This window comes from Drosophila eugracilis, unplaced genomic scaffold, assembly GCF_018153835.1.
Source record: "Drosophila eugracilis isolate 14026-0451.02 unplaced genomic scaffold, ASM1815383v1 contig_386, whole genome shotgun sequence".
NCBI classification, from domain to species: Eukaryota; Metazoa; Arthropoda; class Insecta; order Diptera; family Drosophilidae; genus Drosophila; species Drosophila eugracilis.
The window spans coordinates 718,820-745,697 of record NW_024573245.1 but is presented as its reverse complement, the minus strand read 5'-3'; the positions used below and the strand labels follow the sequence as shown (position 1 = coordinate 745,697).

The 26,878-nt window shown below is 39.0% G+C and overlaps 5 protein-coding genes across 12 annotated transcripts in view; 3 read left to right on the top strand and 2 right to left on the bottom strand.

Annotated features, from left to right (window-relative positions):
- Window positions 1–6,945, top strand: part of LOC108106096 (neuroplastin) — a 36,548-nt gene extending 29,603 nt beyond the window's left edge. For 5 of the 7 annotated variants that reach the window (XM_017212956.2, XM_017212955.2, XM_017212958.2 and 2 more), the window contains exon 8: window positions 911–6,945. In XM_017212956.2, the coding sequence (XP_017068445.1) occupies window positions 911–938 (28 nt within the window). In that variant the 3' untranslated portion in view covers window positions 939–6,945. Of the gene's footprint in view, window positions 1–213; window positions 652–910 lie in introns of those variants that run through there. The other 2 variants (XR_005993865.1, XM_017212960.2) reach the window with 2 other exon arrangements.
- A 692-nt stretch (window positions 6,946–7,637) lies between these two features.
- Window positions 7,638–14,998, bottom strand: LOC108106095 (protein MON2 homolog). Its single transcript, XM_017212953.2, has 13 exons — window positions 14,673–14,998; window positions 14,271–14,402; window positions 13,679–14,215; window positions 12,758–13,329; window positions 12,270–12,700; window positions 11,442–12,157; window positions 10,984–11,322; window positions 10,247–10,900; window positions 9,909–10,096; window positions 9,600–9,762; window positions 8,621–9,543; window positions 8,445–8,527; window positions 7,638–8,383 (listed from the first exon to the last, which is right to left on the bottom strand). Exons 1-13 carry the CDS (start codon window positions 14,793–14,795, stop codon window positions 8,190–8,192), a joined length of 5,055 nt encoding a protein of 1,684 aa, XP_017068442.2. The 5' UTR covers window positions 14,796–14,998; the 3' UTR covers window positions 7,638–8,189.
- Window positions 14,999–15,131: 133 nt separating this feature from the next.
- On the top strand, window positions 15,132–16,898 carry LOC108106193 (beta-1,3-galactosyltransferase 5). 2 transcript variants are annotated; one of them, XM_017213119.2, is made up of 4 exons: window positions 15,132–15,318; window positions 15,413–15,666; window positions 15,716–15,829; window positions 15,942–16,898. In XM_017213119.2, the coding sequence occupies exons 2-4, from the start codon at window positions 15,453–15,455 to the stop codon at window positions 16,880–16,882; spliced, it is 1,269 nt and encodes a 422-aa protein (XP_017068608.2). In that variant the 5' UTR covers window positions 15,132–15,318; window positions 15,413–15,452; the 3' UTR covers window positions 16,883–16,898. The 2 variants fall into 2 exon arrangements, with proteins under 2 accessions (XP_017068608.2, XP_017068609.2); XM_017213120.2 differs by lacking the exon at window positions 15,132–15,318 and having other exon boundaries at window positions 15,577–15,666; window positions 15,723–15,829.
- Window positions 16,899–16,917: 19 nt separating this feature from the next.
- LOC108106194 (beta-lactamase-like protein 2 homolog) lies at window positions 16,918–18,400 on the bottom strand. Its single transcript, XM_017213121.2, has 2 exons — window positions 18,119–18,400; window positions 16,918–18,049 (listed from the first exon to the last, which is right to left on the bottom strand). Exon 2 carries the CDS (start codon window positions 18,030–18,032, stop codon window positions 17,154–17,156), a length of 879 nt encoding a protein of 292 aa, XP_017068610.1. The 5' UTR covers window positions 18,033–18,049; window positions 18,119–18,400; the 3' UTR covers window positions 16,918–17,153.
- A 618-nt stretch (window positions 18,401–19,018) lies between these two features.
- Window positions 19,019–26,323, top strand: LOC108106169. Its single transcript, XM_017213085.2, is given in 6 exon segments — window positions 19,019–19,662; window positions 23,492–24,070; window positions 24,072–24,142; window positions 24,210–24,464; window positions 24,910–25,082; window positions 25,084–26,323. Coding segments are annotated over 5 exon segments (1,779 nt in total). The 5' UTR covers window positions 19,019–19,662; window positions 23,492–23,678; the 3' UTR covers window positions 25,972–26,323.
- The last annotated feature ends 555 nt before the right edge of the window (window positions 26,324–26,878 follow it).

The window sequence follows — 26,878 nt, the reverse complement described above, 5'->3', positions numbered from 1 at the left end:
ATATATATGCACTATATCCCCTGTGTTAATACGTTTTAGTTTTACTTTCGTTACCGTTTTCGTTGCTGGTTGACTTTTGATTTGCTGTTATTGGAGATTTGTGGTATCTTTGAGTGACTCGTCGTAAAAGATAATCATGGAAAGCTAATCAAATGTATCTTCCATTCTTTTCTTATTTTCCCATAACTAAAAACCAACATTTCCTTTGAGTAGTTGATCAAGTTCGCTCTCTAGTTAAAACTAAATTGAATGAGAAATCCTAAAAACCAAAAAAATAAAAAAACAAACAGAAAAGATGTGGAAGAACCTGCCGCTTGATTCGATCGATCGATTTGGTTGGCTGCTTTCTGCAATCATCATTAAATAACTGAAAACTAAAAACCAAAAACCACCACAAAAAAACGAAAACTAACCCAAAATATTAACCTCGCCCTCGATCAATTCTCCATGAACCACCCGCCTTGACTAACCAAAATCTGATCCAAAATGTGCCCAGCGTCAACTAACTAAAACAACAACAACAACTAACTACAACAACTCCAAAAACTACAATCACTGCAATAATTTACCAAAAATAGTTACGACAACTACTAACAATCTGAACAGCAATAGCAACATCTACGGCATCTCTGCAACAGCAACAAGCAAAAGTAGTCTAATTTTTCTACTAACAAACCATTTAATATTATTTATTTAGTTTGTATCGAAGCATAGACAAGTTAATTGATTAATTGATCCCCCATTTATATCAATATATACATATAATATCTCTGATTTCGACATTATCCTTTAAATTTCCCGATCAACAAAATTCAACCCGAACCAACCAATCACCAAATCATGAGTAACCATAAGCCAAGACCACCAAAAACTAATTCAAGTGATTTTTGCGATTTATTCTTTATTGCAGGAAAAAGAAAAGGAGAAATTATGATTAAAATTCCTAAGCAAAAGAAAGAACACACCGTATAAAGAATAACAAATAATACCATTAACAAAAAAAAACATATATGAGCAAAAACACATAACAGAAAGTAAAATGCATTAAGACATTACATAAACTACATAAAACTAGCGAAATCGAGAAGTGCTAATGAGAAAACCGAGCAAGAGAAAAAGTTGTGTAACCTCTAAACCCCATTTTCCCCCTCCCCTCAACCACCACATCAGCCAGGAAAACCAAAAACTTTGTTTAGCAAAATTGTATTTTACTAAAAACAAAAAACCGTAAAACAATTAAAAACAAACAATTAATATTAAAACAAGTGGAAGCCGAAACCGAAGTAAATCTAAAATAATATTTAAATGGAAAGTGATAGCAGTTAAACGAACACTAATAAGAGAATATGGATAAACGATGGCAGAATAATGGAACTTTAGCAATTAACCATAAAGTGAAGCGTTAACTCCAAAGCAAAAATGTCGCACATGCCACTACTCCCCCTCCCACGCACCCTCCACCTTCTGAACAACAGAATAATATTGTACATAACCTAAAAAAAAAACGTTGAGGAAAGCTAAAGAAGGGGATCTTCTGTCCCTGCCTGACCCACTGTAGAAGCAAGCAGCAGCCCAGGCTCTGTCTCTCTATCTCTCTTTATACGACTATAATTTTCTAGGTAGCGATATTTTGAGGTTAGTTTTTAGTTCAAAACGGAACTTAAAGAAGAAATAGGAAGACGCAAAAAGAAAGATGGCGGAGAAGGACATGATCACATGGAAAAGCGATTGCAAAACGATGTTAGAAAAGGAAAAGAAACTTTGTTTATTAAACTTAGTTAATACGGTGTATTAAAAACTGAAGAAGAACTTTTTAAACAATTAAGTAGCGCGTTATGAGTATATTTTAAAAGGATTAATACCACAACTAGTAGCTGATGACGAATGATAGAGAGGTAGACGAGGGACGAAGAAGAAGAAGAAGAAGAAGCGTTGGAAGAAGCGAAAACATTGTATATTGCATAATTTTAGGAGGAAAGGATGGACGTAAATCAGATGCGTACTGCCAAAACTTGTAAAGTTCAGTACTATTTGCTTAGCCTCATTTTTGGTAAACAAAAAAACTAAAAAAACCAAAATCAAAACACACTAAGAACTAAATACAAAAAAATAAAAGAAATCATAAGCTCTGTTAATTCATTTCTGTTGTTGTTAATTTCGGTTGTTTATGTATAATGTATGTGTATAAAAATCGAAGTGCGAAAGGAACTAAGAACTAAAGCGGTCTTCAATTCACATCTTAACTCATAATCATAAATAAATCGTATTTATATATATATATATATATATATATATTTGAGTATATGTATAAATTTGAACGACTTCAGTTTTATGTTAATGTTTTTATTTTCGTGGTATTTTCGTTGTTGTGTTTTTCGCCGCCACCAAAGCTTTAAATATTTACATAGTAAACTGTGTTCTCAGCAAAACGATGAAGTTAATGAAATAAAATTATGTTAAATGACACAAGGCGAGACGATTTGTATAGTAAACTAAATGAGCATAATAAATAAAAGAAACAGAACCCTTGACAAAAACCAACAAAGAATGTTCTTGTTATATATATAAATAAAGAATATATATATATAATTGCTATATATATAAATAAATATATTTATATATATATAGATCACGTGTGTGTGTGTGCATGTTCGATTACATAGTTATATACATATGCGATGAATTACAAAAATAGAGGAAGAAGGTAAAGGTAAATAATAGCCTAGAGAGGAGACTTTTTGGAAACCGTCGATAAATTCTCGTGCATAAGTTTTTTATTCATGTACAATTGTTGTACAGTTTTTGTGGCTTATTTGTGTATAACAACTATTAATGACAACAACTACTACTTATATACATATTATAATTGATCTATTATGTATAACTGTACATTTCATTGTATCTGCGTGAAACCCCTTTTTACTTTTAATTTGTCGGCTTGGTTTCCTATCAGACCGATTCCCCATCGACTTTCTCTCTTTCGACCAAAAAAATGGAAAACCCCCTTGAAAACAGACATCCTTGAAACTCTTTGAACTGAAAAGTAAGCCCAACAAGAAGGAAAACAACAACAACAACAGCTACGATACCTATTTACTGCTATATTGTATAACGTAATGTTACCCACAACAACAACAACAACAACATGAACAACTAAACCATACACACGTAACTAACTTTAAAGCAAACCAAAATCAACTTCGGAACACTCGTCAACTATGCTATTTACATACATACATATATATACAACATACATAGTAACAATGGAAAAGGATGCAAGAAACGGAAACTATACATACTTATATAATATACACTTATATACAAACAACCACATACGCAGTATTGTATGTCTTTTTGTACAGAAAACAAACGACAAACTAAGCCTGACAAACAAACAAATCGTGTATCCTAACTACAACTCCTCAGATAGAACTTATGTATGACTTATCGAAAGCACTCCCATTCCTATTTCCACTCCCAATTCCTCTTAAGCATCACTCTCTCATTTATCGACATCGATTGTTTACCCATCAATTGTTGCTAACTATCGAAAAATATAATCAGCAAATGCAGAATTTCTTGGCACACACTTTTGACCCTCACGCGTTAGTCGCTTCATGAGTAGAGCAGCTAAATGTGAACATCAGACGAAGCTCTAGTTAAGTTACAAGAAGGAACCTTATATATATTATATATATAACATATAAATAAATAATATTAATAATTACACGTACGTTTAATTAGTCGCGTAAGCCAAATGTCGAGGGGAGAAGTCACAAGCCGAAACGAAAGCTAAGACTAAACTTAAGCCAGAATAACGGTTCGCATCGGTTAAATCCATGAGGGCAACCAAATTAGTTAAAGCTAAAATTGACAAGTTAGTTTCCAAATTCAGGAAGGTCCTTAGTTATTTTTTTTTTTTTTAGTTTTTACAAAGTGAATATATAAGAATATATAGTTAAATCACAACTGTCTCTCTTCGACTTTCCATACAGTGTGTTTTGGATCTGTAAACCTAATGATGGAAAAATGAAAAAAAAGGACAAAATGCTCTCAAAGATCAACTATTAAACATTGGAATCAATGATTTCCAAAAACACTTGTTATGGCATTAAAAGCATTAAAATTCCAGAACCAAAAGACATTGTTTGCGAAATCAGAGCCAAGTTATGTTTTTTTTTTTTTTACGAATATGATTTTTGGCGAATTCACTGGCAAGTCACACATTTTGTATGATTTCCAGCTCTGGAAAAGAGCTTGTAGCTTCCGATAGAGAAGGAAATGGTGGAATATGGATGAGGAGCCTTTAGCCGGCCAGGCTAAGATTCTTGCTAACCGAACCCGTAAAAACCTAACTTTGTTTTCCGCAGGCGCCCAGAGTAGTGTAAAAAAGTGGACAAGCTGTAGGACACACTGTAGGAGAACAAATAATTGCCTTAGGGTTTCAGTAGAAATAAAACAAAAAAAAAACATTAAGAAATAATTTATTTATGTTTTAAATCATTTCCCTAATCGGCGACGACTTTGAGCAAAACGTGTGACTTGGCCTTAAAAGGGGGTGTGACATCAGCACTCTATAAACCAGTTAGTACTACGGGTAAACACGGTTCGCCATAAAAACCGAGAACCGAAAAGCAGTAAAATATATTCTGTAATCCAAGCTAGTAACCGAATGTCACACAAAACACACACACACACACCCATGGGCCGGCGAAGGCAAATGGAATCCTTCCGGGATGAGCTAGAAATATAGGATAGCTGACCGCATAAGCCTTTAGGGGAGTTAGAAGAAGACGAAGAAGAACCGAAGAATAAGAAATCAATTAAGTGCCAGCCCCCGCCTCTCCCCTTTTCAGACTTCGCCATATGATAACCAAATAGAACTCGATACCAAGTCCCAAAGGAAGAATTCCAATTGGTTCCGCCGGTCCCTGGCGAAATGTCTTCAACTAGAGCGAACACAAAACTGTTTCAAATGAATACTAATCGATAAATCTATGATTTTTAGCAATTTATATAAATTACATATATACATACAAATACATAGATAATGAATTATGGAAACCGAAGCTAAAACTAGACCTAATCCTAAATCTAGACCGAAGAGAAATCACAAACAAGTCAACAGGGCACAGCGCTTCTTAACTATATTAATTTCGACAAGCAGAACTTTTTCTAAACCTAAACCAAACCAAGAAAATGTAAAACCAACGCTAATCTTAAAAACTATAACTAACTTTTTAAACTAATATTGAAATTGAACCCAACAAAGTGTTCATTAAACTAAAAAACCAAAAGGGTTACATATATGTACGGAGCATATGTATATGTACTTAACGTTATACATTAAAGAAACACAACATTTTGTATGGCTATGGCAAAAAACAAATCCGAAAAAACCCAAAAAAAAAAAAAAAAAACGAACATAAGCAGAAGATGGTGAAAAGAACCCAACAATTTAGCTAAGTAATTTAATGTAAAGAGTTTATCGAATAAATTGAGAAATAAACCAAAACCAAAACCAAAAAAAAAAGAGAAAACTTTAATGAAACTTTCAGATCAGATTTCTAACGAACTTTACGAATTTCCAATAAGATGAAAACTGCGCTCTTTACGCCTATCTACCGAACATCTCTTTACATAGACATTATATGATATAAATATAATTATAATGGTGGAAAAAAGTTGAGGGAAACCGAATACTTACATAAGCATACACTTGTTTTTAGCACTAAATGAAATCTCTTGCGTTACTTTTGTTTAACAAATACTAATTAAACCAGATAAATTAATATACATACAAAACATACTATAAACATACATACTATATATACATACATTACATATATATATAAATAGAGTTTTTTAGATCGAAAACCCGAAGAAGAAAAAAACCTAAGCCCAAAACCTAAAACACCCAAAATCCAAAATCCAAAACCGAAATCCTAAACACGCAAATCTCGTCTCATCTCACGGATGTGCTACACTAAATTAGTAACTAAACTAAACTAAACTAAAACTAAACTATTGTTAAACCGTAAAACACAAGCATACATACACAAACACATTAAACATTAACTAAATATTACATGAAGAAGAAGAAGAAGAAGAAGCAGAACAACAAGTTAAGCAAGTTTAAGCGAAATCAAAGTGAAGCATAATTTGCAGCCGCTGGCAGTTAGAACTTGAAAAATCCCCGAAAAGCAGGCAGTTAGTAAATGAAATGAAAGCGAGCCGAACGAGACCGTTAGTGCAGTATAATAATAATAAACAACAAATTGTATTATATCTAAGCCCATGAAATTAAAACAAAAGTTAAACATAATGAGAACACGACAAAAATGTTAATTACAAGCGCTAAAACAAGTAAATAGCTAAACCAAACCAAAAATAAGAAGAAGGCGTCTTGGCGGCTATTTATTAAAAGTGATTTATAGGGCAGAGTTGAAAATCAACTTTCAGCTAATATAGATTAATAACAAATAAAGACCGAAAAACCACAAAAAAAAAAACAAATATTTTAAAGCAAGCGCTTGAATTGTACATTTTTACAAGGCAACTGTACATTAAGCGCCCACGGCATTAAGTAAAAAATAAAAACAAAAAAAAACCAAAAGAGTTGACAAGCACATAAAACAAAACAAAACAAAAAAAAATAAATAAAATCCAAAAAAATATACGAGACAGCAACGGAGTGTGTGCGGCTGCCCGACACACAAGAAGTTGCCTAGCCAGAACGGAAATGAGTTTATTAAATATATACATTTAAAAATTCATAAACAAAAAAATCATGAGAAAGGAAAAACCCAAAAATTCGTTGCATAATATTTAAAACGAAGGTAGTATTAAACTCGATTGCCTAATTCTAATATTAAAACCAAAAGAAAACAAAAAAAACTATAAAAACATTAACATTAACAGTAATAATAATAATGAAAACAAGAACAACAAAAAATGTTATTATACTTATTATACCGATTAAAATGAAAACAAAAACAGAAAACCGACAAAAAAATGAAACAAAAACAAATTAAAATAAAAATTTTATTTAGATTAAAATGTTTGCACTTTCGCTGGTCATACACATGCACGAGGGGAACCAAAAGGTAGGTTGTATTTGGAACAAAATATTTCAGGTTTAACCAGTCAGATAAATATAATAGATGAGTAGCATTGTTTCAGCTTTCACACCAATTCAATGCCTTATTGCTAAAATGTTAAAGTTCAAAATGAGGCTGGGGCAAAGTTATCCCGATAATTCCAGTTTTAGTCATTCAACTTTACCTGCCAAAAAATAATAATAATTTTAGATCTGAGATCATTTTCCGCTAAACAACCTCCTATCAGTTATATAAACATTTATAATGTAGCCGCATACGGTTCATAGTCTAAGCAAACATGACCAAAACGAGAGTAATCAGTTACCACATTTCACAAACATAAAAAGAGTTGTTGCCAAGTCAAAAGAATTAAATTCCAGAGGCAGTTCAAGGTGGCTGCTCACTGCGGATGCGATAAGGATAGGCTAACAGTAGATGTGTGGGCTCAGGTAACCGGCGAGGTAAACTTGTTGTTGAGACATCCATCCGTCTGTTCAACTCCCGAGGCAATCTGACGTTATAAATAAACCACTCTTATCGTTTGGTAATAATAATTTTTGCTTTATTTAAAAACGTCACTACAAAGTTGGTTGTTGGTTGCATCATGGTTAATGGTTAATATTTGATTCAGATAACACGCAAGTCTGTATTTTAAAATGCGCTACACAAATAGATCGTAGTTAGATTTGTATATGTATAGCTAATATAGTTCTTTGTCTTTGCGTCTCGAAAAGGTACTAAAGGAATCTGCTGTCTGTGTTACTTCCCTTTGCCAAGCGGTTTGTAGGGTTTTAAATTGGTTATTCGGCTACCCGGCAACGCCAGATAGACCTATTATATATATATACTTCATAGCTCAACTACAAAATACTTTTACAAATATATATATATATATATATGTTTAGGTATGTATGTAAGTACATAGATGCTTAGTCATTACATCTATGCGAGGGAGGGCTAAGATTAACATTCATAAATTATGCACAAAATAAATATATTCAAACGTTTCGACTTAAACAACTAAGAAAAAACATCGCACAGCTGTCACCAGTCCAAATCCAGACTAAGTCTCTGTGTCTAGGCATACTTTCACTCTTGTCCATTCGATTGTATTGCATTGTCGTTTGAGGTTGGTCCTGTGCAGGTGCGAGGCGCTTGCAGCAGATCCGTGTACTGGAGCAGTGCTTCTCGCAGTGATCGCGAAACCTCCGGCGACGTTGTTGTGGTGCAATCCACCAGGTATGGATACAAGCCAATCAACTGATCCCAAGCTGGCTTGTTCACTAAAAGGAAAATCAAAAAACTTAGCAACAGGCATCCTTATTTAAGAGATATATCTATTACCCTTGGATGATGGCGCTTTTTTCATGGATACCACAAGCGTTGCAATGGCTTTAAGCACAAACGATATCTCTGACAGTCTAAACCTGATAGGCAAATGAATAATGTAAGTCAATTAAAAAAATGTTTCAAATAATTCTTTGTTTTATATAAAAGCAAAATATTTGATATAAACTTACCTTGGCAGAGGGCATTTGCCGCTTTGTCTCTCGTCGTCATTAAAACGCTTGAGCACCTCTTGGAAACGATGCAGTAGAGCGGTGACTGCCAGCCTGCCTGCAAAGTCCTTGCCACCTGCTCCCGCTGTTCCGGCTGCCAACAAATTGGCATTGAGGCGATTGTTGTTGGTGTTGGCATGGTCCTCTAGCAGAGAGAACTGCAGTAGCGTCTCGAAGCACGTTTTGGCAAAAATCTCGCGCAGTTTCCAGTCGGACTCGTAGCAGATGTTCGTATCCGATGCGGAGTGAATAGAGCCCTTGTTCAGCAATACCACGATCTGCATGATGAACTGGTGCGGCATTTCGTGGGCATGAGGCAATACTTCATCTCTCAGCAACTCAATCACCTGACAATCGATCGTTTCGTCTAGTACAATCTCTTCCAGGCCGCGATCTTCGATGGTGCATACACTCGCCGGAAACAGGAACTTGTCCAAAGTGTCGGCCAAGTCGTCCCACAGGCTGGCGAAATGCTGCGGCTTGGCCCGCGCCACTTTGAGACCCGTGTGTAGCACGCTTATCAGACTGGAAATGGCCAGTTTCCAAGTGCTGGACGACAGGCACTTGTACTTCATAGCCAGCGGCGTGCGCAGCGCCTTGACGATATCGTGTAAGATCTGCTCCTGCACCACCGGATCCTCGGTGGCCGTTGTCTGATAAAGCTTCACGCAAATACTGATGGACTTCTCTCCAAACGGTATGTAGTTCATGCTGACCACCTCAACGGAGGCATTGTTGGCATAGTGGCCCGAGGACTTGGCATACTTGTGCTCCACACTCTGCTGGAATGTGGGCGGTGCGCAGGCAAACTTGCTGAAGATCAGCAGCTGCCGGAAAATGGCAGGAATGAGCTGGCTGATGTGAGAATCTGTCTTTGTGGCCACCTATAAGAAATATTAATTATTATAATTTATGATATATTAATCTAAAATTTCCTTGCCTTCTGTATCAGTTCCATGCAATCGAGGATTCCATCGTGCAGTGGGGTCAAGAGAGTGTCCGACACTGTGGACATGATGTAGGGCACCGCATCGGTCTGGACGGGAATACATACAGCGTTCGTCAGGACCGAGCAGAATTTGTCAAAGTCAGCCGCACTAAATCTGAAAAACATTTTGCATTAATTTGTATATTAGATGATCGTGGTAAATAAATGATCGTCGTGATTGAATTTACATGTCTTAAATTCACTAACATTCATATTTTTGGTCATCTTTACCAAAGCTTATTCCTAGATTTGTCTACTAACTTGACTTGTATGTGCTGAAAGATGGCGGGGAAGATTTGGATCAAGGCGGTGAGGAAGGCCTGACTGGGAATGTAAAAGTCATCCTGACTGTCGCCGCTATTGCTGTTTTGCTGATGCAGCTTCGTTGAGGTCGACGTAGACATCTTGGTGCTCTCCATACCAATGCTAAGCCAAATGTTCCAGGCAATCTGCTCAGGAAAAGAACGAAGAAAAAAGTCTGTTTAGTATGAACAAATAAACAAATTAATCCAGAAGAGATCGAATTGGAAGTTTCAGCAAAAGACTTTTACAAAAGTGGTGGTTCGAAAGTGGTTCTAGCTAATTTCTACTCTACTCACAGTCCAGATTTCATCATCCTGCTCTTGGGCCGTCTGGGGGTCCTTCAAAGCCCTTTCCGCTCGCTCTGTAGTGTTGTGGTACATGATCTCCTGAAGAGACTTGAGAGCAGCTAGAGATACCTCCCCATTCTTGCTCAAGGCCGCATTCTGGATGAACTCTAGGATTAGGGACCAGGCTCGTTCAAAGTCACCGAGCATCTGAAGGAGCTCGCGTTTTGTGTTAAACACTCTGCAGACACCCGATAGGGTCAGCACCTGCGTCTCTGCCCATTGCTTCTGGGCAGTGTTGCGCGAGTGATGGATGAGAATGTTGCCACTGGCGTCCACCTTCTCGTTGCTGGCCGAGCTGCTCAGGGCGCGCACGTTGTCCAGCAGCGGGAAGAGAACCTGCCAGACAAGCGCCTGCCACGTGGGCGGATTTAGCAGGCTGCCGTGGGCGGAGATGGTGGAGAAGAGCGTCTGGCCGGCCGATTTACGCACCGCCGGACGCAGATCCACACACAGCTCGCCCAACTTGGCGTACAAGCACATCCACAACTTATCGAACTGCGGCATCTTTACCGTGCCCGGAAAGTCTGGCAGAATGGATACATCCTGCAGCTGAGTAGACATAAGCTTGTCCTGGTTTTGATTAAAGAAATCTGAAATATTCCACTGTAATGAAATAACAGTTTTATTATAATTATATTCCCAGAATCTGAAATGCATAGATTATTTTAATCTATAACATATCTTACCATTAGACCTATAGCCGTTAGGGAGATGTTCAGTTCCTGGGTTTGGGAGCCAAATTTAGCAGCCGTGCTGATGCACAAAGGTAGACATCGCCACGGCATCACAGTCAGGAAATCTGTGATAACTAACTGAAGGCATTGGAATGCTGTGCGGATCAAGGGCTCGCCATGGTGCTCGTTTACAGCCCCAATGATCTCAATAATCGCCGGCCAGCCAAATGAGAGAATTTCCCCGGCCGTATTCAGGATCTGAAGGACGCAGTCCAGCTGTCGTTGCCGTACGTCTGCATGCAAAACAGTAGACAACTCAGAGAGCGGACTCAACAGCATGGTTTGTAGTTCCTAAAGGCAAAAAAATAGATTCGAAAAATAAATCGTTGATATTTCTTTTCATATTCCCATAATATAAATAATTAAAAAGACTTTCTAGACACTATTTAATGAACCGAAGCCAAACTTACCATGTTATCCTTAAGAGGTGTTTTGTGCTTGAATTGAAGTGCGGACTTAACCAGGTAGGTGATAGCTTCCACGCCCCACTCCCTCATGCGAATGTGTCTGTGCTGGCACACCTCCAGCAAGTGATTTGTTAGCGGCCGCCACAATACCTTAATGCGAGGCATGTTCACTAGACCTGTCTCCAACAGTTTGGCTACCGCAAAGAGGGAAGGCTCCCGATTGGCGTAGGCCAGCTCCATGGCTTCGTGGGACAGTTTGCATAGAGCATCAATCAAATGATGCAGCGCGACATCGTCCAGATACTGACTGGACTCAAACAATTGGCTTAGCATTTGTGACAAAACCGGAAGATCAGCCATCACTGCCGTTTGAATGCCCACATTTGCCTCTACCGCTGGCTTTGGCATAGCCTGAAGACTTCCTCCTGTAGATGGTTTTAAGCCCAGGATCCATACTAAATGCTGGAGAGTTTGAAGCACTATGTGCCACGAGGTGCCCAGTATTCCACCGTTGTTGTGCGCCAGGAAAAGGATCGCTCGCATGCACTGTAGATTTTTGTTGGTCAGCATCACCGGTGCCTGCATAACACTATGGGGAAGAGAGGCAGATGGCAGGGGTGTGCCCACCGCCACAATTTGAGGTCGAAAGTCTCCCGAATCGCCACTGCAGTTGTTAATGAATTGGTTGCTCAGATCCTGACTACCGCTGCGCGTATGACCTGTAAAATTTAAATGGCATTATTAAATATTTTTCTATATATAAAACATTGCTTTTACCTGAGTGTGTTTTACACAAACATAATAACTCAGATAATAAAATGAAGTACTCACATCTTAATTCACCATCCGCCTGCGTGGTGTTGGCAAATATGGACATGGCATAGTGGGGCGGAAAAGAGGCACGGCACATAGCCATGATGAAGGCGTCTCGTGGCTGTAGCTGTTCCAGCATTCCGCATAGAGCTGCATAGTTTTGCATAGCCTTGAGGATGTTCTCCGTGGTGGCCTCATCGATAGAGGTTTCCACCAATGGAATAAAAGCGCTGAGAAGGCCAGACCAGCTGGAGTTCACCAGTTGGAGACAAAGTGGCTTGTGCTCCTCCTCCGTTATCACTGCTGTGTTGTGGCTTGGATGAAGCTCCGGTGTTCGCTGAATGACGCCTCCAATAGAACGTGTTATATCTAGGAGTATGGCGTGTCCCACCGAGATGCCATAGCTGTCAGGAATATTTGGAGCATCTAGCTTATCTAGCATTTCCAAGCTGCAGAAAAAAAACATTTTGTATAAGATAATTTCAAAGTAGCTTGCTTAAACTTACTAAACAGCTTTTGAGACTCCTGGGGCATAGGTGGCCACTAGAGGGAGGTAAGCTCCTCGGAACATGAATCCACATTGATTATTTCCCGACAAGGCGGTCAACGAATTGGCCATTCCGTTCTGCTGACCATTTAGCATAGCCGAGGCATTGTACAAGGAATACCTCACATAGCTACCCATAGCGGCAATCATGTCGTGCACAATATTGGTGGCATGGTTCTTTAAATCGTACGACTTGCAGAAAAATGCTATAAGCGAGGATCTCGTGACCAGCTTGTGTATGACCTCCAAGGCAAGAGCTCGCTGCCAGGCCGGCTTATCGGGATCCAAGAACTTAATAATCAGCGACAGGAAGATTTCGCACTCGGTTACCAATATAGTATGGTATTTCTGTATAAGTATTGCCACCAGGCGCAGCAAGCGCATGCTGATGGGAAAATATGGTTTCTCAGCAGGTGCAGGAGCATTTCCATTGCTTGGTGCAGGCAGCTGACGATGTTTGACATTTGGCGAAAATAGCTTTATGACCAGGGCACAGACTCGTTCCTTAAGCAGCAATCGGAAGTCGTTGCTCTGAGGGAAAAAAAAAATATTTTAATATTTTATCAAATATACATTGAAAAGCAAATTACGTTTATTATTTTGAAATCATTTGAATTTTGGTTTCTTGCCTAATGTTGAATTTAGAGACATTAAAATAAGAAATTTGGCTAACAAATGTTTGTAACATTTATATAATATGGTACCATTCAAACTAACAATCTAGGTACACTTTTAAAAGTATTTTCACAAGAATAAACGTAGCTCCATATTATGTTCTTATCGAACAGTACACAGAAAGGGGTAACAATATTTACTCTAATTGGAAACCAAAAGAAAATAAACCCGATATCGACACCTGTCTGAGCTAATGTAAACATACCTCGTGGAAAACTGCACTGAAGTTGGTCAGCACTGCCTCGAGCAACTCCAGGCCAAAGGTGCGCGTCATCTCTGTCATGCCCACCAGCCAATAAGGCTGCTCAGCGTTTACGAGCTGCACGAGATCCTGGAACAGCAGGAATGCGTCCGAGGCAAAGGTCTGCACTTCCTGACCGGCGCCCTCTCCCTCGGATGGCGAACCACTAGGCTGCTGCTGCTGGAGGCTAGAAACCGAATCTTTTTCCAGGTAGACTCGCTCGAACACCAGCGACACCAGTTGTCGAATAGTTGCACCCGCTGTATTTACAATCGTCGGATTCTTTGTGTAATGCAGCCGGAAGCACAGAACCAGGGCCTTGGCCAAGGTGTCGCCGTGCACCACTGTATTAGTAGTTAGCAAAAGGGTCACCGTTTGCAGCACCTTCACCTCCTCGATGTTATTCTCCATCAAAGTCCACAATGCGTTGGTGATGTAGAGAGCGCCCTTCTGGTCCACCACCTGCTGGGTGATGAGTCGTTGCATCATTCCCAGACAGAACTGTAGATGAGAAAGAAATTAATTTAAGTTTTTAATTAGTAAGACGCCGGCTCACCTTGATGATCTTTAGGTCCTTGGTTTCGCATCCTTGCACCAGTGGATAGAGTATCTGATTGACGGTGTAGTATACCGAGTTTTGCTGGCTGCTGCCGGCTGTACAGAGCTTAGAAATGGCCTCCTCACATGCCTGATTGGGAATTGGAAACGTAAGGAAATTAATGGGCAAGTGGAAATGTCATAAAATCAATTTCATTTGCACAGGCTATCAATTTCATAATTGCGTAGAACAAGCACAGGTGGAACCAGAGCAAACCACCCCCCGCCCACCGACCGTTCCGCCACCACCCAAGAACCGACCCAAGTGGGTTGGTAGGTGGGTGACACACACTTGTGTGTCGGCGGATAAGTGCCGCAATTAGAGAACCACGGCCATGAACCACACGTCAGCAGGACTCACCTCCTTTATCTGAGGATACTTCTTCTTGGTTTCCAGCGATAGGGTCTTAAAATCCGCCTGCAGCGCATCCACAAACTTGTGTACGTCCTGGCCCCCACACCCTCCCCCGCCCACAAACGACATAGTCACTGGTTGTACTGCCTACTGGTCAATTGACTCTTACTGCACCGGATACGTGCCACATTTAAGTACCACGACCGATCCACGCATATGCTACGCAACCGCTATGGATTCAAGGAAATGCAATAATAATGCAGCGCACAATATAAGCCGTGAAAAATGATTCGACTGACAGCTGACGTTAGCGCTGTAAAATATCGAAGTTTTCGAGGTCTTAACAGGTAAACATCGATGGTACATCGAAAACCACGGTCGTTTCATCTCTAGCTGACGTACACAGAGCAGTGTTGGTAACCGTTGAAACCATGTTAACTAACATTGGTAGAACTGTTGTGAACAAAAACACCGTTAATACATCAGGAGTTGCAGTGAAAATATGTGGGTCGAAGGAAAAGAGAAAATTAAGATAATTTTAAGCCAGGACCTGCAAAAAACCCATAGGGTTCATGAATTCAATAATGCTGAGTATAAAATTATAAGATGCCGAAAGGATTTAAAGTGTCATTAAAAATGCTGAAACTTAAAAGTAAGTTGTCAAGTGTGCATTACTTGTTTTGCTAAATTTTTTTTAAATATATTTAATATGATTTTCTGGGGCTTTTGTAAATTTATCTTTGCAGAGTGGACATATTCCTGGGAAATTAGACCAAACGTATAGCCATGGCGAGCCGACTGCTGCACTGCATCTTCTTTCTAATTCTTGTTAGCTTGACAGTCTTCTCGTATTTTTCCAAATCAAGGGCGATGATAAAAGATAACTACCTTAAGATTTCTGAGCCCAATTCAGGCGATTTAATTATGAGTCATATAGGGCTGCATAATTCTGCAGCGCCAGAAGTGATTCTCAGGAAGGAAACTTTCGAAAACTCTAACGGTGTGTTCGTCGTTTAAACTGAATATTATCTCATAAACCTAAATTTCAGGAAACAGCAGTGACAGCAGCAATGATATGACCATTTCTAATAATCTAAATGTCAAAGCCAAAGATTTAATTTCCCTAATCAGAAGCAGGAGAGTCGACAAGAATACGAAGCAGAGTAAGAATTTCATTCTTTTTTCATTAAAATAAATTTCAATTTTTTTAAAATAAGTTTTCTTAGAAGAGCACTTAAATATTAAAATCTTTTTAAATTTGGTTGTTTCTTACAGATAGCAATAAAGGGCAGAATGGTTTTACAAAAAGGTTAACAGATTCCAAAAGTATTTTGGCGAAAAAATCAATGGGGTTGTTATCAATAGAAACCGATGTTCCCGTCCGAATGCCTATAGTAAGAACTATCTACCAGCCCGGTCACCTCAACAATGAGATTGACGTGGAAAGAATATGTTCTCGGGGAGGATTATTCACAAAGTTGTTGGTTTTAATCACCTCAGCACCACGTAATGAGGCAGCCAGGATGTCCATTCGCCAAACTTGGATGCACTACGGAAGCAGGAGAGACGTGGGAATAGCATTCGTCTTGGGGCAAAGCACCAACAGGGTGGCTAACAAGGCCATCGACTTGGAGGATTTTATGTACCGAGATATGATAAGGGGTCACTTTATAGACTCTTACAATAATCTCACTCTGAAGACCATTTCTTTGCTGGAGTGGGCGGATCTTCATTGTCCAAAGGCCAATTACGTCTTGAAGACGGACGATGACATGTTCATTAATGTGCCCAAGCTAATAACCTTTATAAACACGCTAAAAGCCAATCGCACAATTTATGGACGCCGGGCTGAGCATTGGAAACCCATTCGAAATAAGTGGTCAAAATATCACATACCCGTTTCTCAGTATGGAAGGGCCACCTTTCCCTACTTCACCACTGGACCCGCCTACTTGCTCACCGGTGATATTGTACACGCTCTGTATATTCGATCGCTAAATACACCCTTTATAAAGCTGGAGGACGTCTTCACCACAGGGATCGTTGCAGAAAGTCTGAACATTCCGCGGATTAATGTTCGCGAGATCGCCAACACCCGCACAAAGTTCGAGGCTTGTCACATTCGCAACAGGATTACCATTCACATGGTTAGAAGCAATGAACAGTTTGACCTATGGAAAAAATTACTGGACCATACTATTAAGTGCATCGGATAACAGCCGTCTTATAAGCAGTGATTTCAGGTTAGAAATAAAATGTATCTGTATATTTACAATATTTACATATTAATTGATTGAACTAAGAAAGGTAGCTATCCGATGGTCATACCACAACTATGCAACTATGGCACGATGGATTCTTCTTGCACCATAGAATGTTAATTAATATAAAATATCTGAGTATATCTTTTTTATAAACGATTGTTAACAAACAAGAATTAGTTATTTACATTGTTAGGGACATGAAACTGTAAGCAAGCAAATCAACCTAGAGCGCACTTGTTGGCTGGAAGACATAGAAATCTTCATCCTCGGACTTGATAAGCCGCAGTTTTCCCTCCTTCTCCAGCTTGCTGAGGTGGTGGTTCACATTGTAGGCGGCGGCAGGCCAGAGATTTTCCGGAGTCTCCTTATAGACCACCTTGACTACATCCATCGCCTGCCAGCGTTCGCTGGGTCGCTGGACGAAGAACTGCAGGATTTGCTGTTCGCGCTGATTGCGATGAGCTATGTAGTACTCAATCTTCCCAATCGGTTCCTCAATAACATTGCCGTGACCCGGAAAGATGCGCTGTGGCTTGATGTCCAATATCTTATCCAGACTCTTCATGTACTCAAACAGGTCCTCGAAGACAGCGGTACCTTCTCCCAAGATGCAATCTCCGCTGAAAAGCGTTCCTTCGTTCATTGCTAGAACCACATGGTCAGTAGTGTGGCCAGGCGTGTGTACCACCTTGACATTTGCTCCTTCAGTAGAAAACTCCTGGTTGTGGACAAGTGGATGGAGTTTGATATGCGACGGGATCTCGGGACACTCGTCTTTAGCATCTGTGCGACCGAACTTGAATACCCGGCAATCCTTGTCGGCCAATTTGGTGCCAAGAATGCTCTTGACGCCGCCGACATGATCGTGGTGCCAGTGAGTCAGCAGGATGGTGTCTATGGAGGCCTTTTCCTCCTGCAGTACGTCTCCTAGGTGCGCAATGTACTGAGGCACGTCCTCATCGCCGGTGTCGATCAGTATTCTCCTCTTTCCGCTCCCCAAAAGGTAGGTGTTTGTACCTTGAAGCGTCATGGGACTGGGATTGCAGCCCAGGATCCTTATGACAGAGGAAGTGAGTCGGGTCACAGCCGGAATCAGAGCCATTTCTTTGTTTACTATATCTAAGTGGATGATAAAGTGCGTATAACGATTACTCTGCGGAATCTATAGAGCAAAGCTTAAGTACTTACTAAAACTAAGAAGGAATATTAAAAGCTTAAGGAAGATAATTTTATTTTTTCTGTTAACTAATAAAGTTATTTCTAGCAATTAGAATGAACTTTGCTCTTATCAACGAAACTTCCACTTGTTTTATTGCGGTTAAAAAACACCAGTGAATGCCGCAAAATTTTTTTTACAGATTTCGATTAATAGAATTTCTTACAACCTAAAAACAATATTTCTGACTTTTAATTATATGTTTAATTTATTATGTTATTTATGTATTATTTTTCATATATTAATTAATTTTGTTAAGTGTTACCAGATGGTAACCAAATGTTAACAGACAATTGATGATTTTCTGTAACGACCCTGGTTTTTCCTTTTTTCCTTCTAAACATTCAATCTGCATTAAATTCAAACAGATTAATGCGAGAACATTTTGTAAGCCGCTTTTTAATTAATTTAATTAATTTAAAGAAATGGCCAATTTAAAGTGAATACAAACAAACATATCGCATCATTTGCCTAATGCCCCGATACACAGAAATATTTAAAATAATCGTAATAATACTACAGTTTCTGATTCCTATAAAAAAATAAAAACAATATTAGAAAAATTCATTAATTTTTTAAAAGTATTTGAAATTGTACAAATTAAAAAGCTTCTGGTGTTTAGTGTTGGAAACGTTAGAATTAGATATACATTTGCAGCGCTGTTAAAAAATTAAGGTGGCAACAGAATAAATAATAAAGAAATATAAATATACTAGACATATTTTAAACAAATTTATTCGGTACCGTGAGGAAAATAAATATATAAAGTTTACTTATCTGCTTAATGCTTAAATGAATCAATCGATAAGTAAACTTGCCTTTTCGTGTGACCAGATGAACAAATGGCATTTCCACACTGGTCACTATCCGGCCACACTGGCATTTGAGCTAATCGCAAAATCCGTTTGGAAGTGGGAGTAATGGGCCCACAAAAACGGAGAAAAAAATTGGAATACGTTCGGTCGCTGTAACTAAGAGAATTGTGCAAAGCCTCAAAAGTGTCATAAAACTGCGCTATGTCTGCAAACTGCAATTGAAAACCCCGAAATAATCGAGGACAAACGCGAAATTAAATCAGAGTCTGTGCTCCGCACCAACAACAAATTTCTTGGTTTGCCAAGGTGTTAATGCTTATTTATTTATAAAACATGCTTCGCATGACTAATGAAACGGGTTGGCGTTATTAAAAACGATTAAAGCCGAAATACTCAGACAAACTAAAAGCCTGAACAAAAACTACCCAAGGCACACTAACGCACATCAGCAAACTTTGTGGTGGCGCCTAGGGTTCCAAAAAAAACAACAACTAATAAAGCAACAACAGCCACTAGGATAACTACAACGCCAACAGCAATTCATCATTATTAATTGTCAACAAAAGGCACTTTTTTAACGTTAAATAAACATTAAAAATAAGCAGGCAAGCAAGTAATTATGCTTGACCCTGGTCCAACAATAGCCCCATCTCCGATTCCAGCGCAAGAGGAACAGAGACGCAGCTAAACCACGCTGGGAGGTGAGTTATAATAAGTCTGCCCAAAGATTGGAAGATTCGAGGGAGGGGCGATGGTGGCGATGAAGACTCGGCGACGCAACGATGACGATGCGTTGCCTAGGGTTTTGTTATTTTATTAACACACATTTATGTTTGCTTAAGCAACCGAAGAGCGCATATTTCCAAATTCCACGGCCGGACATTGCACCACCAGTTAGCTGAAGTGGAGGTTTCATTAACGCCATTCAACCTCCATATTGATCTTCCTGGGATCACAACCATTGCTCACTAAATGCACTTCATGTAAAAATCTTCTGTCGGTCACATACGCTCCAAAAACTCAGAGTTGGGTGATTATTCACTATCAATTTCATAAAATATTTAATGTATTCGGTCATCAATGGATTTATCACATAATTAATGAACATTTTTTTCTTATCAGTAACTTACTGCCTTGAAATAAAGAATATATTAATTATTACAGTATATCTAGGTCCCAAAAGTGCCTTTTCAAAGTTTCAAAACTTTGATAATGAAAGATTGTCTGGAAAAACCCATGTAAAACAAAGTTAAAAGCTTTTTTGTTATTAAGAATGCTTTTATCTTAGAAGTGAACGCAGTTTTAGAAAATACTGCATATCAAATATAATTATTTTAGGAAACTTACTTTAATTTAAATTTGCATTTAAAGTGCTTTTAAAAGATAGAAGAAAGAAGATATAAGTCAGGTGATAAATTTTGTTTACCTCTTTCTTTCAAATTGCTTATATATGCTAATACAAGATTCATATCTATCTGCATTAATTTTTTGAACGTCTTCTGGCAAATAATTAAAAATTTCTAGGACACAGTTATTGGCTAATAAAACAAGATCGTTAATACAAAACCGGTGGAAGTGCAGCTTTGAAAACAAAATACCCGTTCTTAATTTTAGATTTAGGATTGACATAAACTTTTCAAAGACTTTCATCAACACGATACGGCGTCCAGTTGAATCTTCCTGGCCAAAGCTCTGATTGATAGGGGGGCAGTTTGAGGTGAAGATAGTTTCAAGACGCCCGAAAACCCGTTTGCCGCCAAACCGGCGATTATCTGCGGTTCATTGTACTTATTAGCAGAGTCGGAGAGGGGCCACGAAAAAATACAACCGACCGTCAGCCGGATTGGAAGTTTGGACCCCACTTCCGTTCGCCACTCCCCTCTCTCCAAAACCTTCGACTTTTTCTGCTGAATTCAAGTTACACTCCATCAAATTACGCGCTCTTGTCAAATTTCACGGCTCTTTGGCAATTTCGCACACAATTACAAGGCACTAAATACAGCCGACTGCTGAAACATGTAGAACGATTTCAGACGAAATTATCTAAATTGAACAATTATATGCATTTTGAGTTATAGGAAACTTTAACAATGTGGTAGTCGTTATACTTTTTACAAAAGTAGTTAAAGAAAACCAAATGTGTTTTGTGCAATAGAAATTAAAGCCCAAAAACAAAATTGAATATTTGGAATTCCATATACGTTTTTTGTGTTGATAAAACAACAGATTTTATTGTTGCTCAAGTCGGACCTAGGAAAGTTCTTCATATAGAATACAAACTTGTACAAAGGGAAGTGGAAGTCCGATAAGAAACTGGCGGCGATAATTAAAAAAATTCCCATATACTTCACGGTTTATTAAGTGCAATTTACCAATGCAGTGCCAGTGATTCATCTCAACCCAAAGATAAGCCACACTTTCGCTCTTGATGGAAAAACAAAGGGTGTAATCTCTTATCAATACGCTGCACGTCACGCTGCGGTTCTAAATAGAAATAGCAATATGCTTATTAGCTCTTCCTATGTGTGCGTCCGTTTAGCTTTACGATAAGCCCGCAAACACGATACGACCATGTCGGATTCAGTCCCCAAAAAATTCCATTGTGTCCGTACTCGGTGTGATTCTTTCCGGTTACCAGAAGAGTAGATATTTGACCAAACCAGAGCACGTTGATAAAGACTCGCTTCTGAATGCGATTGAAGTTTATCATCGAATTTGGCTAATTGCCATTCATTAGTTGGCTAAATATTAGGCAAAACTGCATTAATTAAATCTTTTTGTTATGCTATCAGTATACCATTATCTGTTCAAAAATATATATAATAAATTGTTTATCATTTATGGGCCAGTAAATTTGTAGTGTTTATAATTAAACGATAAGTGGAAATACGCAGAATTTAGTTTTTGTCTTATCAGCTTGAAGTTTTGCAAACAAAGTATTAGTAAAGGGGTTCTGTTTTGCAATGAAAGCGATTTTTGTGTTGCATGTGATTTGGTTTCTTATTTCAAAATTATTTTTTTTTTAAACAATGTGTTTTTTATTGAACTCCAACAACCCGTACACAATTTTAAATTGATTGGGTTTTTCCTCGTCGATTTGCGACGTAAAGCGACGGCGATTAGATAGGTTTCGAAAGTCTGTTAATTGCTTGAAACGAAAACGCTTTTTAATTATAAGACAAAATTCAGATTTCTTATACAAATATTAGGATATCGAATGTACAAAATACCTTTATACATTAGATCAGATAAGGGGAAATATTTTCATAATAACTACCTTATCGACAATCAATTAAGATGGCCCACTTGCTAGCAGTGACGCATTGGGAATTTTCATTGACTATTCAAGATTGTTCGTGGCCAAATCGAATGTTGCTAGAAGAGTTACAAGTACCTGTCCCGGCGTTTTATTGATTTCCATATCACAACCTGTCACAACCTACTGGTTCTATTTTTATGGCAGAACCGTAAAGCCCCTATTAAATCTATATATACACAGGGACTATTGGGATTTCAAGAAAGCCCTGAAACGGCTGCATGGGCTCGACCGATAAGAAATCTTATCGCATAGTCAGCTAAGGCAAGGTAAGACGACTCAAGTGGCTCCAGAGCTTCTGGTCAAGAGTCTGCCTGATGTTAGGTTTTCTGTTCTGCCTTCGTTGGGTTTCTCTTCAGACTCCACCGAATCGGGTCAAGTCTGCTGTTGACTTGTTCGAGCCGCATGCAAAGTGGGCACAGAGCCCTGAGCGATGTCGTGACGATTCTGGATGCTGTGCGTGCTCTCGTCGTTCTGGGAATTCATTAGCTCACGGAAACTTCCCAAGTAACCACCCGTTCGTCACTCCCATTACCATATAAATCAGTTAAACATTTGCCTTGGATTTCCCAAAATAGAATAGCTCATTCATTCAGCACTTGAGCTCTACTATTTTCAAAAACCTTATTGCTAGCAAATTACGAAAAATGAGTTTGTTTTATAAAATTACTTTTAAAAACATGGCGTTTTACGTACTCCAAATAGCTCCTTGTTCAAATAAAAACAACTTTTTTATACTGTTCATTAATGCTTTGTCTGGAGTTTTGCAAATAGAATGCAAAATGATAAAACAAAAACTTCACCATAAGTCCTATCGTAATTGCAATGTTAGTTTGCTTTTAAAACAATTCGGAACGTATACAAAAACCTTATCTTGCTGCGTAGGTAACTCCACCCCACTCACTCTCTATCAAAATATTTGCATTTTTTTGCTCAGCAATGGTAACGAAAACAACAAAACAGGGTTTTAGGTTTTTACTCGACTGGGAAATACCTTTTAAATTTTCCGAAAGGAAAACAAAACAATTTTATGTTTTAATCTAAATTTTATTTGTCGACAGCCAGGCAAGTTTTTCAATAACTGGGAGCTTTGCCCTCTCTCAATATAGATCTAAAGGTGTATCATTCTATTCGCCTAGTGCCGGGTATAAAAGCACTTAACAAATCAGCTGAATCAGTTACTTACTTACATTTCCGTGGTGTTCTCATTCCAGTTACGTCGCAATCGTCGCCAGGCTTGCACGTGTCCAGGGCATCGTTATCATAATACTCACAAGTTGAAGACGAGAACGATATCCAGCAAACGAAAAACTAGAAACGAAAACGAATAAGAGGAGCGGAGTCCAAACTGAAACTGAGACCTAGACTGATTGAGATTTGCGAGATTTTGAAAGGGCCATCATGGCGGCCATTGGAAGTCTGCATAACACACGCATGCTGCGTTTCCTTTTAGTATTAATCGTAGTGATCCTCACCATTTTCATCTACGCCTCGTATTCAACGACGGCCACCTTAACAACAAATCATGTGCGCTCTGCGGCTTCACCACCGCAACAGCTGATAGGTGGTCATCCGGGCCGCCAGCCCATGGATCAAGTTCTGATAGTCAATAATACGGACAAGGAGTACAGCCCGCCCGCTGGTGGCGAAAGTACGGCAAAGATTTCTAGCAGACAGTCACAAACAGTGGAGACTCACAAGAAGCATCCACAGCACCGGCTGCCTACAATCGATGAGGATGCACTGCTTGATGGTGGCTCTGCCGGCGCCAGTCCGCAGGTTGGTGGTGCTGAGGACGCCCAATGTCATGGCGGAAGAACTGCTAGAGGAGCAACAGTATGGCCAGAGCGTTGATGGCATCACAGGTGGGTGTGGGAGTTGGTAAGCTAACATTCTAGTGCTAATTAAGCTAATGACTCGGATCTTCCGCAGGCAATATCAACAGCAGCACCAACAACAACAGTTCTGCAGACACGTTGGTTGTAAAACAAACGATTCCCGCTCAGATAACACAACAGCAACAACCGCAGTCGCAGCCAGGCCTTTCCGATGCGGAACTCCTCATACCTACTTCCAATTTGCAAAAGTTTATCGAGAATGCTGATAAGATACTGAAAAACATCACCTCTAACAGTAGCACGGGAAATGGAGCGGCTGTCCAGGCAACCGGAACTGACCCAAACACAGGTAATTATTTTCTAGTTAGATTTATCTTTGACAAAGACGTGTTTTGAAAACATCGATAACATTTCAAGTTAATCTTTAACTCTGCTTATATCGTTTCTCATGTAATTCCTTTGAAATATTCGCCCTAATGATCCCTGAATTGCCATAAATACTTATATAAAACCTCTCCAAAAGTAAACATTTGTATAGACAAAGACTCGTTGTTGGCGCACCCATTTGTAATGCTCCATGGCAATGGCGAATGATATGTGCCTTCCCCTTATATAGCCAGGTGTCGTGTTTCATTATGGAAGCGTTGTAAACAATCACTTATTATTTTAGACTATTGGATTACTGTCGAACAGATGTTTATGGGGCGAGTTAGAATTGACTGAAGTCTTTATTCATATTTCTATTACGTTAACATGATATAGGAAGTGCTAATGGTCTGGTTTTCTCGTTTTAGATAAAGGCAATCAACCGGACGTGGCACAATTCAATTCAATCGACGGCAAACTGGAAGGTTTGAAAGTTGACTCCGAAAAGCAGGAGGTCTCCAAGGTGATACAGGAAATTAAAGATGCAAAGGATTCTGCAGTTTTGCCTCCTAAATCCGCCAGACCACCTGTGGCCAGTGTGAAAAACGACAAAGGGCAAGAGTGTGGCCAAGGTGCCTCTTGTTCCAGTGGATCCCTCGAAGGGAGTTGCCACCGAGAAACTTTACGAGCCAGGTCACTTGGACGAGGAAATCGACGCCGAGCGCATATGTCCGAGAAACGGAGAGTTTATTAAGCTTTTGGTTCTCATTAGCTCTGCGATGTCTCATGATGCGGCCCGAATGTCCATCCGGCAGACTTGGATGCATTATGGAAGCAGAAGGGACGTAGGAATGGCTTTCGTCTTGGGACGTGGAACTAATGAAACCTTAAACAAGGCACTTACCCAGGAAAACTTTATATACGGGGATCTGATAAGGGGAAACTTTATAGACTCGTACAACAACCTCACCCTTAAGACAATCTCGACGCTGGAGTGGGCGGATCTGCATTGCCCGAAGGCGAAGTACATCCTTAAAACGGACGACGACATGTTCATCAATGTGCCTAAGCTGCTGACCTTCCTTGACAAGCATAAAGACAAGCGAACTATATATGGCCGCCTGGCTAAGAAATGGAAACCTATCCGCAACAAGAAGTCCAAATACTATGTATCTGTGGACCAGTTCGCGGCGGGCGTGTTTCCTTCCTTTACAACTGGACCTGCCTACGTTCTCACCGGAGACATTGTACACGAACTTTATGTAAGATCACTGAAGACCGTGTATCTGAAGCTGGAGGACGTGTTCACCACGGGAATAGTTGCTAAGAGCCTGAATATCAAGCGGTTACAGGCGAACGAGTTCGTCAATCGACGCATCTCGTTCAACCCGTGCAATATACGCAATGCGATCAGCGTGCACATGATCAAGTCGAACGAACAATTTGATCTGTGGAAGAAGCTGCTGGACCAGACCACCAAGTGTAAATAGTATTTTAAGTTTAGAGTTTAGATTTCCTGTCTAAGGAACACAGTGTGGTCTTTAACGAAGAAGAGCAAATATAAATGTAATATGGTACGAGTAGAGAATGAATAGCAAAGGCAGCTTATAGGATTATAAAATTAGCATAGTCTCTAAGTCCTAGAAATATCACAAATGTCGTTGTCGATCCCTGCATCTGCCTATATGCATGCGGTTCAACAGCGGTTCGAGTACATTTTAAAAAATTTGTAGTTTAATTTTAGCATTCTGAATGCCATTATTTAAATGATAATTACTGAGCGATAACTGTGGTTATATCTTAACACTAAATACATTAATGTATATCAAGAGAATCAAAACACTTATTTTTCTCTAATTTCTGGGATATGCTGTCTTTTGAAATCATAAACTATTCAAAATAGCCTTCTGTAGGAAACAAAATTTGTGGTTATAGGAATGATACAGCCCTTTATTTCTTATCATTGGTCAATCATGAGTAATCCCACGTTAACGGCTTTAGAGAGTTGATTAATCTATTTAATGGATCTGGTAAGGTGAGTTTAAACATAAACTAGGTACTGTCTTCATGAATAATGTATTCCCTTATTATTCACATTTATCTTAAATATTTTTGTAGAAATAGGAGTTTTTTTTCTATTTCAGTTTACTTCCGAAAATGTCTTTAATATTATAAAATCTTACACTTTGCATATCACCTAAAAATGTTTAAAAGCTATCATCAGTATATTTCCCCTTCTATTATATGTGAGCCATTTTTCAAATAGTTATTGATCAACACTTTTAGTCAAGTATTTTGAATTTACTGCATTTATTAATTTAAGCTATTAAGTAAAATTTAGTTTAAATATACCTATTATCTTCCAAACATTTTTAAACTTAGTGTTCCGATGTTCAG